At 44.1% G+C, this 12912-nt stretch overlaps 1 protein-coding gene across 1 annotated transcript; it reads right to left on the reverse strand.

Moving 5' to 3' along the window:
- Positions 1–604: 604 nt before the first annotated feature.
- LOC124029594 (WD repeat-containing protein 93-like) lies at positions 605–10038 on the reverse strand (the record flags this gene model as incomplete). The annotated part of the gene is made up of 4 exons (XM_046341253.1): positions 9785–10038; positions 6297–6357; positions 3934–4090; positions 605–803 (listed from the first exon to the last, which is right to left on the reverse strand). Coding segments are annotated over exons 3-4 (347 nt in total), but the record flags the coding sequence as incomplete, so codon positions are not given.
- Between the last annotated feature and the right edge of the window lie 2874 nt (positions 10039–12912).

Below are 12912 nucleotides of genomic sequence, written 5' to 3' on the forward strand. Positions count from 1 at the left end.
TTCTGTCATAACATGTTATTTTTAGACACCAGGTATCCTATGGAAAGGAGAAGGGCCTCAGTCTGGGACGAGTCAACAGGACGGCCGTGAGTTGGGGAGGAGTGAGGGATTTGGGCCGAGGTCAGATTAAGTGAGAAAGAACAGGCATCACTAAAGTCCTGTCCAGCAACAGAGATGTTTTGGCTGTCCAGATGTGCAAGGAGGAGACTCAGCATAGGAGGAAGGGTAAATTCCAGTGCTTGTTTAAATACGTTTTGTCTGTTCAGCTGTCTGACCCATTGGGTGAATACCTTGGTTTGAGCTTTCCTACCGTTAGTTTGTACTCTGTTTATTTAGAACCGAACACAGTATTAAATACCGGTTGTTTCACACTCTGATGTCATCAACTCTGTTTCAGCAACTAGTGTTTAACAGGAACAAACAATCAGAGATTCATTTTGACGCGTGTCTGGATGAGTCCAAACTGATCTGGAAAGACAACATATTATTGTGATAATGGCGTTTAGCTGTAGGTACAGTAATAGCAGTTGGACTGACAGTTGTTCCTGCACCTAGAAAGGCTAAATAAATCCGTTCTTAAACAGAGCTGAGCCTGTAAACAAACCTTTGTTGGAAATAGAGGTTGCATGTTTCCTCCAAGTTAGAGGTGCCTGTCCCTGATTGGCCCTGGGGTGATGATGCTCTGCCGACATATTCGTGTCTGTACGGCTTGACGACCGCAGCATCTCGGAGACGGAACACAAAGAGTCGACTCCCTCTGTCCTCCCCCTCCTCCCCACTGTCAGGACCGGGACGCTGATCACCTGGGGGGGAAGGAATTGCTTAATATCCCACCATTAAAACTGAATTGAGTTATTTTATATAATAGTTAAAGGCTATGTTGATATCCTGTAGGTCAGTAACTACCAGCAACACTACTATGTATCAGCAACTTTACTAACTACCAGCAACATTACTAACTACCAGCAACTTTACTAACTACCAGCAACTTTACTAACTACCAGCAACATTACTATCTACCAGCAACATTACTAACTACCAGCAACATTACTAACTACCAGCAACATTACTATCTACCAGAGCCGTTACTATCTACCAGCAACATTACTATCTACCAGCAACATTACTAACTACCAGCAACATTACTAACTACCAGCAACATTACTATCTACCAGAGCCGTTACTATCTACCAGCAACATTACTATGTACCAGCAACATTACTATGTACCAGCAACATTACTAACTACCAGCAACATTACTATCTACCAGCAACATTACTATCTACCAGAGCCGCTATCTACCAGCAACTATCTACCAGCAACTACCAGCAACATTACTATCTACCAGCAACATTACTATCTACCAGCAACATTACTAACTACCAGCAACATTACTATCTACCACCAACATTACTAACTACCAGCAACATTACTATCTACCAGCAACATTACTATCTACCAGCAACATTACTATCTACCAGCAACATTACTATCTACCAGCAACATTACTATCTACCAGCAACATTACTATGTACCAGCAACATTACTATGTACCACCAACATTGCTATCTACCACCAACATTGCTAACTACCAGCAACATTACTATCTACCAGCCTTTACTATCTACCAGCAACATTGCTAACTACCAGCAACATTACTATGTACCAGCAACATTACTATGTACCAGCAACATTGCTATCTACCAGCAGCATTACTATCTACCAGAGCCGTTACTATATACCAGCAACATTACTATCTACCAGCAACATTACTATCTACCAGCAACATTACTATCTACCACCAACATTACTATCTACCACCAACATTGCTAACTACCAGCAACATTACTATCTACCAGCAACATTACTATCTACCAGCAACATTACTATCTACCACCAACATTGCTAACTACCAGCAACATTACTATGTACCAGTAACATTACTATGTACCAGCAACATTGCTATCTACCAGCAGCATTACTATCTACCAGAGCCGTTACTATATACCAGCAACATTACTAACTACCAGCAACATTACTATCTACCAGAGATGTTACTATCTACCAGCAACACTACTATCTACCAGCAACACTACTATCTACCAGCAACACTACTATCTACCAGAGCCGTTACTATCTACCACCAACATTACTATCTACCAGCAACACTACTATCTACCAGAGCTGTTACTATCTACCAGAGCTGTTACTATCTACCAGCAACATTACTAACTACCAGAGCTGTTACTATCTACCAGAGCCGTTACTATCTACCAGCAACATTACTATCTACCAGAGCCGTTACTATCTACCAGCAACATTACTAACTACCAGCAACATTACTATGTACCAGCAACATTACTATCTACCAGCAACATTACTATCTACCAGAGCTGTTACTATGTACCAGCAACATTACTATCTACCAGCAACATTATTATCTACCAGACCTGTTACTATCTACCAGCAACATTACTATCTACCAGCAACATTACTAACTACCAGCAACATTACTAACTACCAGAGTTACTATCTACCAGCAACATTACTATCTACCAGCAACATTACCAGCAACATTACTAACTACCAGCAACATTACTATCTACCAGCAACATTACTAACTACCAGCAACATTACTAACTACCAGCAACATTACTAACTACCAGAGCCGTTACTATCTACCAGCAACATTACGATCTACCAGAGCCGTTACTATCTACCAGCAACATTACTATCTACCAGCAACATTACTAACTACCAGCAACATTACTAACTACCAGAGCCGTTACTATCTACCAGCAACGTTACTAACTACCAGCAACATTACTATCTACCAGCAACATTACTATCTACCATCAACATTACTATCTACCAGCAACATTACTATCTACCAGCAACATTACTATCTACCAGCAACATTACTATCTACCAGAGCCGTTACTATCTACCAGCAACATTACTATCTACCAGAGCCGTTACTATCTACCAGCAACATTACTATCTACCAGAGCCGTTACTATCTACCAGCAACATTACTATCTACCAGAGCCGTTACTATCTACCACCAACATTGCTAACTACCAGCAACAATACTAACTACAGAGCCACTACTAACTACCAGCAACATGACTATCTACCACCAACATTGCTAACTATCAGCAACATTACTATCTACAGAGCCACTACTAACTACCAGCAACATTACTAACTAGCAGCAACATTACTAACTACAGAGCCACTACTAACTACCAGCAACATTATTGAGCCACTACAAACTACCAGCAACATTACAGAGCCACTACAAACTACCAGCAACATTACTAACTACAGAGCCACTACTAACTACCAGCAACATTACTAACTACAGAGCCATTACTATCTACCAGCAACATTACTAACTACCAGCAACATTACTATCTACCAGCAACATTACTAACAACCAGAAACATTACTAACTACCAGCAACATTACTAACTACAGAGCCATTACTAACTACCAGCAACATTACTAACAACCAGCAACATTACTAACTACCAGTCACATTACTATCTACCAGCAACATTACTAACTACCAGCAACATTACTAACTACCAGCAACATTACTTACTACCATAACTGATCATATTGTTGCAAAGAGTTCTGGGATATTAGAATCCTGTTGTCTTAAACGTTGTCATCCTCAACTCAGCACTAAACTAAATCCAGAAATAATCTAGATTAAAATATGTATAAAATATTACATTACATTACATTTAAGTCATTTATGCTTTCAAGATACACTATTGGCCATTGTTCCAGAACCTCTTATGAACAGAGGCTTCAGAACCATGCAACACAAACGTTGGTTTAGTATAATTGGTCCATGTCATATAAATCTAAGCAGAGTATGAAATTAAATGTTTATCTTTTTTATCTTGCAAGACGTTCCAGTACCTGGTATGAGCAGAGACTGCTGTGTGGGGTCCAGTAGAAACACAGGATTCCAGGGATTGGCCAGGAGATGAGTGTCTGGGAGGGAGAAGCAGCACACTACTCTCCTGTCTACCATGTCTTGGAGGAGGATCTTCCCATTCCTCTGCATGATCAGAGCCTGTTAACCAGGGACCATCAGAAACATGATCAGAGCCTGTTAACCAGGGACCATCAGAAACATGATCAGAGCCTGTTAACCAGGGACCGTCAGAAACATGATCAGAGCCTGTTAACCAGGGACCATCAGAAACATGATCAGAGCCTGTTAACCAGGGACCGTCAGAAACATGATCAGAGCCTGTTAACCAGGGACCGTCAGAAACATGATCAGAGCCTGTTAACCAGGGACCGTCAGAAACATGATCAGAGCCTGTTAACCAGGGACCATCAGAAACATGATCAGAGCCTGTTAACCAGGGACCATCAGAAACATGATCAGAGCCTGTTAACCAGGGACCATCAGAAACATGATCAGAGCCTGTTAACCAGGGACCGTCAGAAACATGATCAGAGCCTGTTAACCAGGGACCGTCAGAAACATGATCAGAGCCTGTTAACCAGGGACCATCAGAAACAACAGCAGAGCCTGTTAACCAGGGACCATCAGAAACATGATCAGAGCCTGTTAACCAGGGACTATCAGAAACATGATCAGAGCCTGTTAACCAGGGACCGTCAGAAACATGATCAGAGCCTGTTAACCAGGGACCGTCAGAAACATGATCAGAGCCTGTTAACCAGGGACCGTCAGAAACATGATCAGAGCCTGTTAACCAGGGACCATCAGAAACATGATCAGAGCCTGTTAGGGACGTCAGAAACATGATCAGAGCCTGTTAACCAGGGACCATCAGAAACATGATCAGAGCCTGTTAACCAGGGACCATCAGAAACATGATCAGAGCCTGTTAACCAGGGACTATCAGAAACATGATCAGAGCCTGTTAACCAGGGACCATCAGAAACATGATCAGAGCCTGTTAACCAGGGACCATCAGAAACATGATCAGAGCCTGTTAACCAGGGACTATCAGAAACAACAGCAGAGTCAGATCATGTCAGATAGAGAAATGTATTTAAGTGTCACTCCACAATGATCCAAACCCCAGATGTTTTGTCTCCACATTGTGGACCACTAACAGGGAGTTATGAGACTGTAAAAAGTCGCTCCAGTTCCATATCAGGAGATTATTCTAGAAGATGCAGAATAAGTGGACCAATTAGGACACGTACCCATTAAGCCCACTTCAAATTCTGGATAACAAAATTATCATAAATCATTCTGCTGTTGAAATGCAACTTAATTACTTAAAAATCATACAATGTGATTTTCTGGATTTTTGTTTTAGATTCCGTCTCTGACAGATGAAGTGTACCTATGATAAAAATTACAGACCTCTACATGCTTTGTAAGTAGGAAAACCTGCAAAATGGTCAGTGTATCAAATACTTGTTCTCCCCACTGTAGTCTACACATTGACTCTGTACCGGTACCCCCTGTATATAACCTCCCCATTGACTCTGTACTGGTACCCCCTGTATATAGCCTCCACATTGACTCTGTACCGGTACCCCCTGTATATAGCCTCCACATTGACTCTGTACCGGTACCCCCTGTATATAGCCTCCACATTGACTCTGTACCGGTACCCCCTGTATATAGCCTCCACATTGACTCTGTACCGTAACACCCTGTATATAGTCTCCACATTGACTCTGTACTGGTACCCCCTGTATATAGCCTCCACATTGACTCTGTACCGGTACCCCCTGTATATAGCCTCCACATTGACTCTGTACCGGTACCCCCTGTATATAGCCTCCACATTGACTCTGTACCGGTACCCCCTGTATATAGCCTCCACATTGACTCTGTACCGGTACCCCCTGTATATAGCCTCCACATTGACTCGGTACCGGTACCCCCTGTATATAGCCTCCACATTGACTCTGTACTCTGAATTCTCCTAAGATAGGAGTCGTACGATAAGATAACTAAGATAGGAGTAGTAAGAGAAGATAGGAGTAGTGATGGTCTGTCATGGATAGACGACAGTGAAACAGAGAAACACACTAGTCCAGCATCACAACATCTAATGAGACTCAGAGATGGACCTGGTGGCCAGAGAGAGTAATACTGTAGCTCAGTTGGTAGAGCATGGCGCTTGTAACGCCAGGGTAGTGGGTTCGATCCCCGGGACCACCCATACGTAGAAAGTTTGCACACATGACTGTAAGTCGCTTTGGATAAAAGCGTCTGCTAAATGGCATATATTATTATATTATATATATAATAATATCATAACATGATAAAGCTGGTTTACCAGGCGCTGGAGGAACGGAACAGCAGCAGTCACCACAGAGAAACAGCCTGGATCTGATGGTCTGAAAGGAGAGACAGGAAGTTATAGAGGGAGAGGAAACAGCCTGGATCTGATGGTCTGAAAGGAGAGACAGGAAGTTATAGAGGGAGAGGAAACAGCCTGGATCTGATGGTCTGAAAGGAGAGACAGGAAGTTAGAGGGAGAGGAAACAGCCTGGATCTGATGGTCTGAAAAGAGAGACAGGAAGTTATAGAGGGAGAGGAAACAGCCTGGATCTGATGGTCTGAAAGGAGAGACAGGAAGTTATAGAGGGAGGAGAAACAGCCTGGATCTGATGGTCTGAAAGATAGTAGACAGGAAGTTATAGAGGGAGGAGAAACAGCCTGGATCTGATGGTCTGAAAGATAGTAGACAGGAAGTTATAGAGGGAGAGGAAACAGCCTGGATCTGATGGTCTGACAGGAGAGACAGGAAGTTATAGAGGGAGGGGAAACAGCCTGGATCTGATGGTCTGAAAGATAGTAGACAGGAAGTTATAGAGGGAGGAGAAACAGCCTGGATCTAATGGTCTGAAAGGAGAGACAGGAAGTTATAGAGGGAGAGGAAACAGCCTGGATCTGATGGTCTGAAAGATAGTAGACAGGAAGTTATAGAGGGAGGAGAAACAGCCTGGATCTGATGGTCTGACAGGAGAGACAGGAAGTTATAGAGGGAGAGGAAACAGCCTGGATCTGATGGTCTGAAAGATAGTAGACAGGAAGTTATAGAGGGAGAGGAAACAGCCTGGATCTGATGGTCTGAAAGGAGAGACAGGAAGTTATAGAGGGAGGGGAAACAGCCTGGATCTGATGGTCTGACAGGAAGTTATAGAGGGAGGAGAAACAGCCTGGATCTGATGGTCTGAAAGGAGAGACAGGAAGTTATAGAGGGAGAGGAAACAGCCTGGATCTGATGGTCTGACAGATAGTAGACAGGAAGTTATAGAGGGAGGGGAAACAACCTGGATCTGATGGTCTGAAAGATAGTAGACAGGAAGTTATAGAGGGAGGGGAAACAGCCTGGATCTGATGGTCTGAAAGGAGAGACAGGAAGTTATAGAGGGAGAGGAAACAGCCTGGATCTGATGGTCTGACAGGAGAGACAGGAAGTTATAGAGGGAGGGGAAACAGCCTGGATCTGATGGTCTGACAGGAGAGACAGGAAGTTATAGAGGGAGGGGAAACAGCCTGGATCTGATGGTCTGAAAGGAGAGACAGGAAGTTATAGAGGGAGGGGAAACAGCCTGGATCTGATGGTCTGAAAGGAGAGACAGGAAGTTATAGAGGGAGGGGAAACAGCCTGGATCTGATGGTCTGAAAGGAGAGACAGGAAGTTATAGAGGAGGGGAAACAGCCTGGATCTGATGGTCTGAAAGGAGAGACAGGAAGTTATAGAGGGAGGGGAAACAGCCTGGATCTGATGGTCTGAAAGATAGTAGACAGGAAGTTATAGAGGGAGGAGAAACAGCCTGGATCTGATGGTCTGACAGATAGTAGACAGGAAGTTATAGAGGGAGGAGAAACAGCCTGGATCTGATGGTCTGAAAGGAGAGACAGGAAGTTATAGAGGGAGGGGAAACAGCCTGGATCTGATGGTCTGAAAGATAGTAGACAGGAAGTTATAGAGGGAGGAGAAACAGCCTGGATCTAATGGTCTGACAGGAGAGACAGGAAGTTATAGAGGGAGGGGAAACAGCCTGGATCTGATGGTCTGACAGGAGAGACAGGAAGTTATAGAGGGAGGGGAAACAGCCTGGATCTGATGGTCTGAAAGGAGAGACAGGAAGTTATAGAGGGAGGAGAAACAGCCTGGATCTGATGGTCTGACAGGAGAGACAGGAAGTTATAGAGGGAGGAGAAACAGCCTGGATCTAATGGTCTGAAAGGAGAGACAGGAAGTTATAGAGGGAGAGGAAACAGCCTGGATCTGATGGTCTGAAAGGTAGTAGACAGGAAGTTATAGAGGGAGGGGAAACAGCCTGGATCTGATGGTCTGAAAGATAGTAGACAGGAAGTTATAGAGGGAGGGGAAACAGCCTGGATCTGATGGTCTGAAAGATAGTAGACAGGAAGTTATAGAGGGAAGGGAAACAGCCTGGATCTGATGGTCTGAAAGATAGTAGACAGGAAGTTATAGAGGGAGAGGAAACAGCCTGGATCTGATGGTCTGAAAGGAGAGACAGGAAGTTATAGAGGGAAGGGAAACAGCCTGGATCTGATGGTCTGAAAGATAGTAGACAGGAAGTTATAGAGGGAGAGGAAACAGCCTGGATCTGATGGTCTGAAAGGAGAGACAGGAAGTTATAGAGGGAGGGGAAACAGCCTGGATCTGATGGTCTGAAAGATAGTAGACAGGAAGTTATAGAGGGAGGAGAAACAGCCTGGATCTGATGGTCTGAAAGGAGAGACAGGAAGTTATAGAGGGAGAGGAAACAGCCTGGATCTGATGGTCTGAAAGATAGTAGACAGGAAGTTATAGAGGGAGGAGAAACAGCCTGGATCTGATGGTCTGACAGGAGAGACAGGAAGTTATAGAGGGAGGGGAAACAGCCTGGATCTGATGGTCTGACAGGAGAGACAGGAAGTTATAGAGGGAGGGGAAACAGCCTGGATCTGATGGTCTGAAAGGAGAGACAGGAAGTTATAGAGGGAGGGGAAACAGCCTGGATCTGATGGTCTGACAGGAGAGACAGGAAGTTATAGAGGGAGGAGAAACAGCCTGGATCTGATGGTCTGACAGGAGAGACAGGAAGTTATAGAGGGAGGGGAAACAGCCTGGATCTGATGGTCTGACAGGAAGTTATAGAGGGAGGAGAAACAGCCTGGATCTGATGGTCTGAAAGGAGAGACAGGAAGTTATAGAGGGAGGGGAAACAGCCTGGATCTGATGGTCTGACAGGAGAGACAGGAAGTTATAGAGGGAGGGGAAACAGCCTGGATCTGATGGTCTGAAAGGAGAGACAGGAAGTTATAGAGGGAGGGGAAACAGCCTGGATCTGATGGTCTGAAAGGAGAGACAGGAAGTTATAGAGGGAGGGGAAACAGCCTGGATCTGATGGTCTGAAAGATAGTAGACAGGAAGTTATAGAGGGAGGAGAAACAGCCTGGATCTGATGGTCTGACAGGAGAGACAGGAAGTTATAGAGGGAGGGGAAACAGCCTGGATCTGATGGTCTGACAGGAAGTTATAGAGGGAGGAGAAACAGCCTGGATCTGATGGTCTGAAAGGAGAGACAGGAAGTTATAGAGGGGGGAAACAGCCTGGATCTGATGGTCTGACAGGAGAGACAGGAAGTTATATAAGGAGGAGAAACAGCCTGGATCTGATGGTCTGAAACATAGTAGACAGGAAGTTATAGAGCTCTGCATCATGTTTCTATCAATGCTTATGTAATGTAACTTGGTATGGGTTATTCAAGTTAACCTTGTGTAGAACAGAATACTGTAAACCTTTCTGATAGTTGTGTGACATTATGAGAGTCCAGTCCTCTTCCTGCGTCGACTCGATGACATGCTCCACTCTTACAGGTGACCAGTAGATGGACCTGTGTGCTGCTGTGGTTCGGACCCTGGCTGTGTAGGGCATCCTCAGTAGCCGTACTAGGCCAGTAATCCACAAATATTATGCTGCTGAACACGCTGTCTGCTTCCACTGAGACAACAGACAGAGGAAGACCTACATAATGGAGGAGAGAGATGAGAGACTTACTGTACTGAGACAACAGACAGAAGAAGACCTACATGATGGAGGAGAGAGATGAGAGACTTACTGTACTGAGACAACAGACAGAAGAAGACCTACATGATGGAGGAGAGAGATAATAATAATAATAATAATATATGCCATTTAGCAGACGCTTTTATCCAAAGCGACTTACAGTCATGTGTGCATACATTCTACGTATGGGTGGTCCCGGGGATCGAACCCACTACCCTGGCGTTACAAGCGCCATGCTCTACCAACTGAGCTACAGAGAGACTTACTGTACATAGTCATATTCACTTAATCCAATTAGGAAATAAATCTATACAGCGCAGCTAGGTCCTTACACAGATAACAAATAGGCTCCAGGGTCTGTACATATGAAATGGAAACTTATAACTGAGGTAAACAAAACAAAGAAAGGTTTTTACCAAGGGCCTCATTTATAAACGTTGCGTATGCATCAAAATATATCCCAAAACATGCACTGGTTCAGGCAGAAGTTGGCATTCATAAAAACTGAACTTGATATTAAATAAAGGTTAAATAAAAAATTAAATATGAGAATGTGCTTATCATCATGCAAACTTTAGACCAATGGTCACCAACCGGTCAATCGACTGGCCGATCTTCAAGGCATTCCTAGTCGACCACCAAACATTTCGGTAGAAAAGCCAACGATAAAGACTGGCACTCCTTTTTGTTTTTATTCGTATAGGTGCACTTGATTCAGAAGTCCTGTTGACGGTAGGTGCACTTGATTCATAAGCCCTGTTGACGGTAGGTGCACTTGATTCAGAAGCCCTTTTGACGGTAGGTGCACTTGATTCAGTAGCCCTGTTGACGGTAGGTGCACTTGATTCAGAAGCCCTGTTGACGGTAGGTGCACTTGATTCAGAAGCCCTGTTGACGGTAGGTGCACTTGATTCAGAAGCCCTGTTGACGGTAGGTGCACTTGATTCAGAAGCCCTGTTGACGGTAGGTGCACTTGATTCAGAAGCCCTGTTGACGGTAGGTGCACTTGATTCAGAAGCCCTGTTGGCCGGTAGGTGCACTTGATTCAGAAGCCCTGTTGACGGTAGGTGCACTTGATTCAGAAGCCCTGTTGACGGTAGGTGCACTTGATTCAGAAGTCCTGTTGACGGTAGGTGCACTTGATTCAGAAGCTCTGTTGACGGTAGGTGCACTTGATTCAGAAGCCCTGTTGACGGTAGGTGCACTTGATTCATAAGCCCTGTTGACGGTAGGTGCACTTGATTCAGAAGCCCTGTTGACGGTAGGTGCACTTGATTCAGAAGTCCTGTTGACGGTAGGTGCACTTGATTCAGAAGCTCTGTTGCGGTAGGGTTTGATTCAGAAGCCCTGTTGACGGTAGGTGCACTTGATTCATAAGCCCTGTTGACGGTAGGTGCACTTGATTCATAAGCCCTGTTGACGGTAGGTGCACTTGATTCAGAAGCCCTGTTGACTGTAGGTGTACTTGATTCAGAAGTCCTGTTGACGGTAGGTGCACTTGATTCAGAAGCCCTGTTGGCGGTAGGTGCACTTGATTCAGAAGCCCTGTTGACGGTAGGTGCACTTGATTCAGAAGCCCTGTTGACGGTAGGTGCACTTGATTCAGAAGTCCTGTTGACGGTAGGTGCACTTGATTCAGAAGCCCTGTTGACGGTAGGTGCACTTGATTCAGAAGTCCTGTTGGTAGGTGCACTTGATTCATAAGCCCTGTTGGCATGTAGGTGCACTTGATTCATAAGCCTGTTGGCGGTAGGTGCACTTGATTCATAAGCCCTGTTGGCGGTAGGTGCACTTGATTCAGAAGCCCTGTTGATGGTAGGTGCACTTGATTCAGAAGCCCTGTTGACGGTAGGTGCACTTGATTCAGAAGCCCTGTTGACGGAGGGTGCACTTGATTCAGAAGCCCTGTTGACGGTAGGTGCACTTGATTCAGAAGCCTTGCGCTCTGGGTAGACTGTGTTCCCATTTTAACCCTTTAATTTGTCTGAAAAGACAAACTCCGGAAGGTCTGTAGCTAAATTGAGTGCCGCTGGCCAATCGGATAGCTCAAATCACCGTGCCTACAGCTTCCACGATTCCGGCCACAGCAAAGTCTGATACTAGCCTACAGCTTCCACGATCCCTGCCACAGCAAGGTTTGATACTAGCCTAAAGCTTCCACAATCCCTGCCACAGCAAGGTTTGATACTAGCCTACATAAGATCTCATAACTTTTAAACCATGATCAGAGAAAGACTACAGCAAAGAGCTGCTGTTTTTATGAGTGAATTCATGTTTAAGTTTTATTCACTACTGTCAACACTGTTTTAATTCACTACTGTCAACACTGTTTTTATTCACTACTGTCAACACTGTTTTAATTCACTACTGTCAACACTGTTTTTATTCACTACTGTCAACACTGTTTTTATTCACTACTGTCAACACTGTTTTAATTCACTACTGTCAACACTGTTTTTATTCACTACTGTCAACACTGTTTTTATTCACTACTGTCAACACTGTTTTTATTCACTACTGTCAACACTGTTTTAATTCACTACTGTCACTACTGTCAACACTGTTTTAATTCACTACTGTCAACACTGTTTTTATTCACTACTGTCAACACTGTTTTTATTAACTACTGTCAACGCTGTTTTTATTCACTACTGTCAACGCTGTTTTTATTCACTACTGTCAACGCTGTTTTTATTCACTACTGTCAACACTGTTTTTATTCACTACTGTCAACACTGTCAACACTGTTTTTATTCACTACTGTCAACACTGTTTTTATTTTTATTCACTACTGTCAACACTGTTTTTATTCACTACTGTCAACACTGTTTTTATTCACTACTGTCAACACTGTTTTTAT

Source organism: Oncorhynchus gorbuscha, unplaced genomic scaffold (genome assembly GCF_021184085.1).
Source record: "Oncorhynchus gorbuscha isolate QuinsamMale2020 ecotype Even-year unplaced genomic scaffold, OgorEven_v1.0 Un_scaffold_6912, whole genome shotgun sequence".
Lineage (NCBI taxonomy): Eukaryota > Metazoa > Chordata > Actinopteri > Salmoniformes > Salmonidae > Oncorhynchus > Oncorhynchus gorbuscha.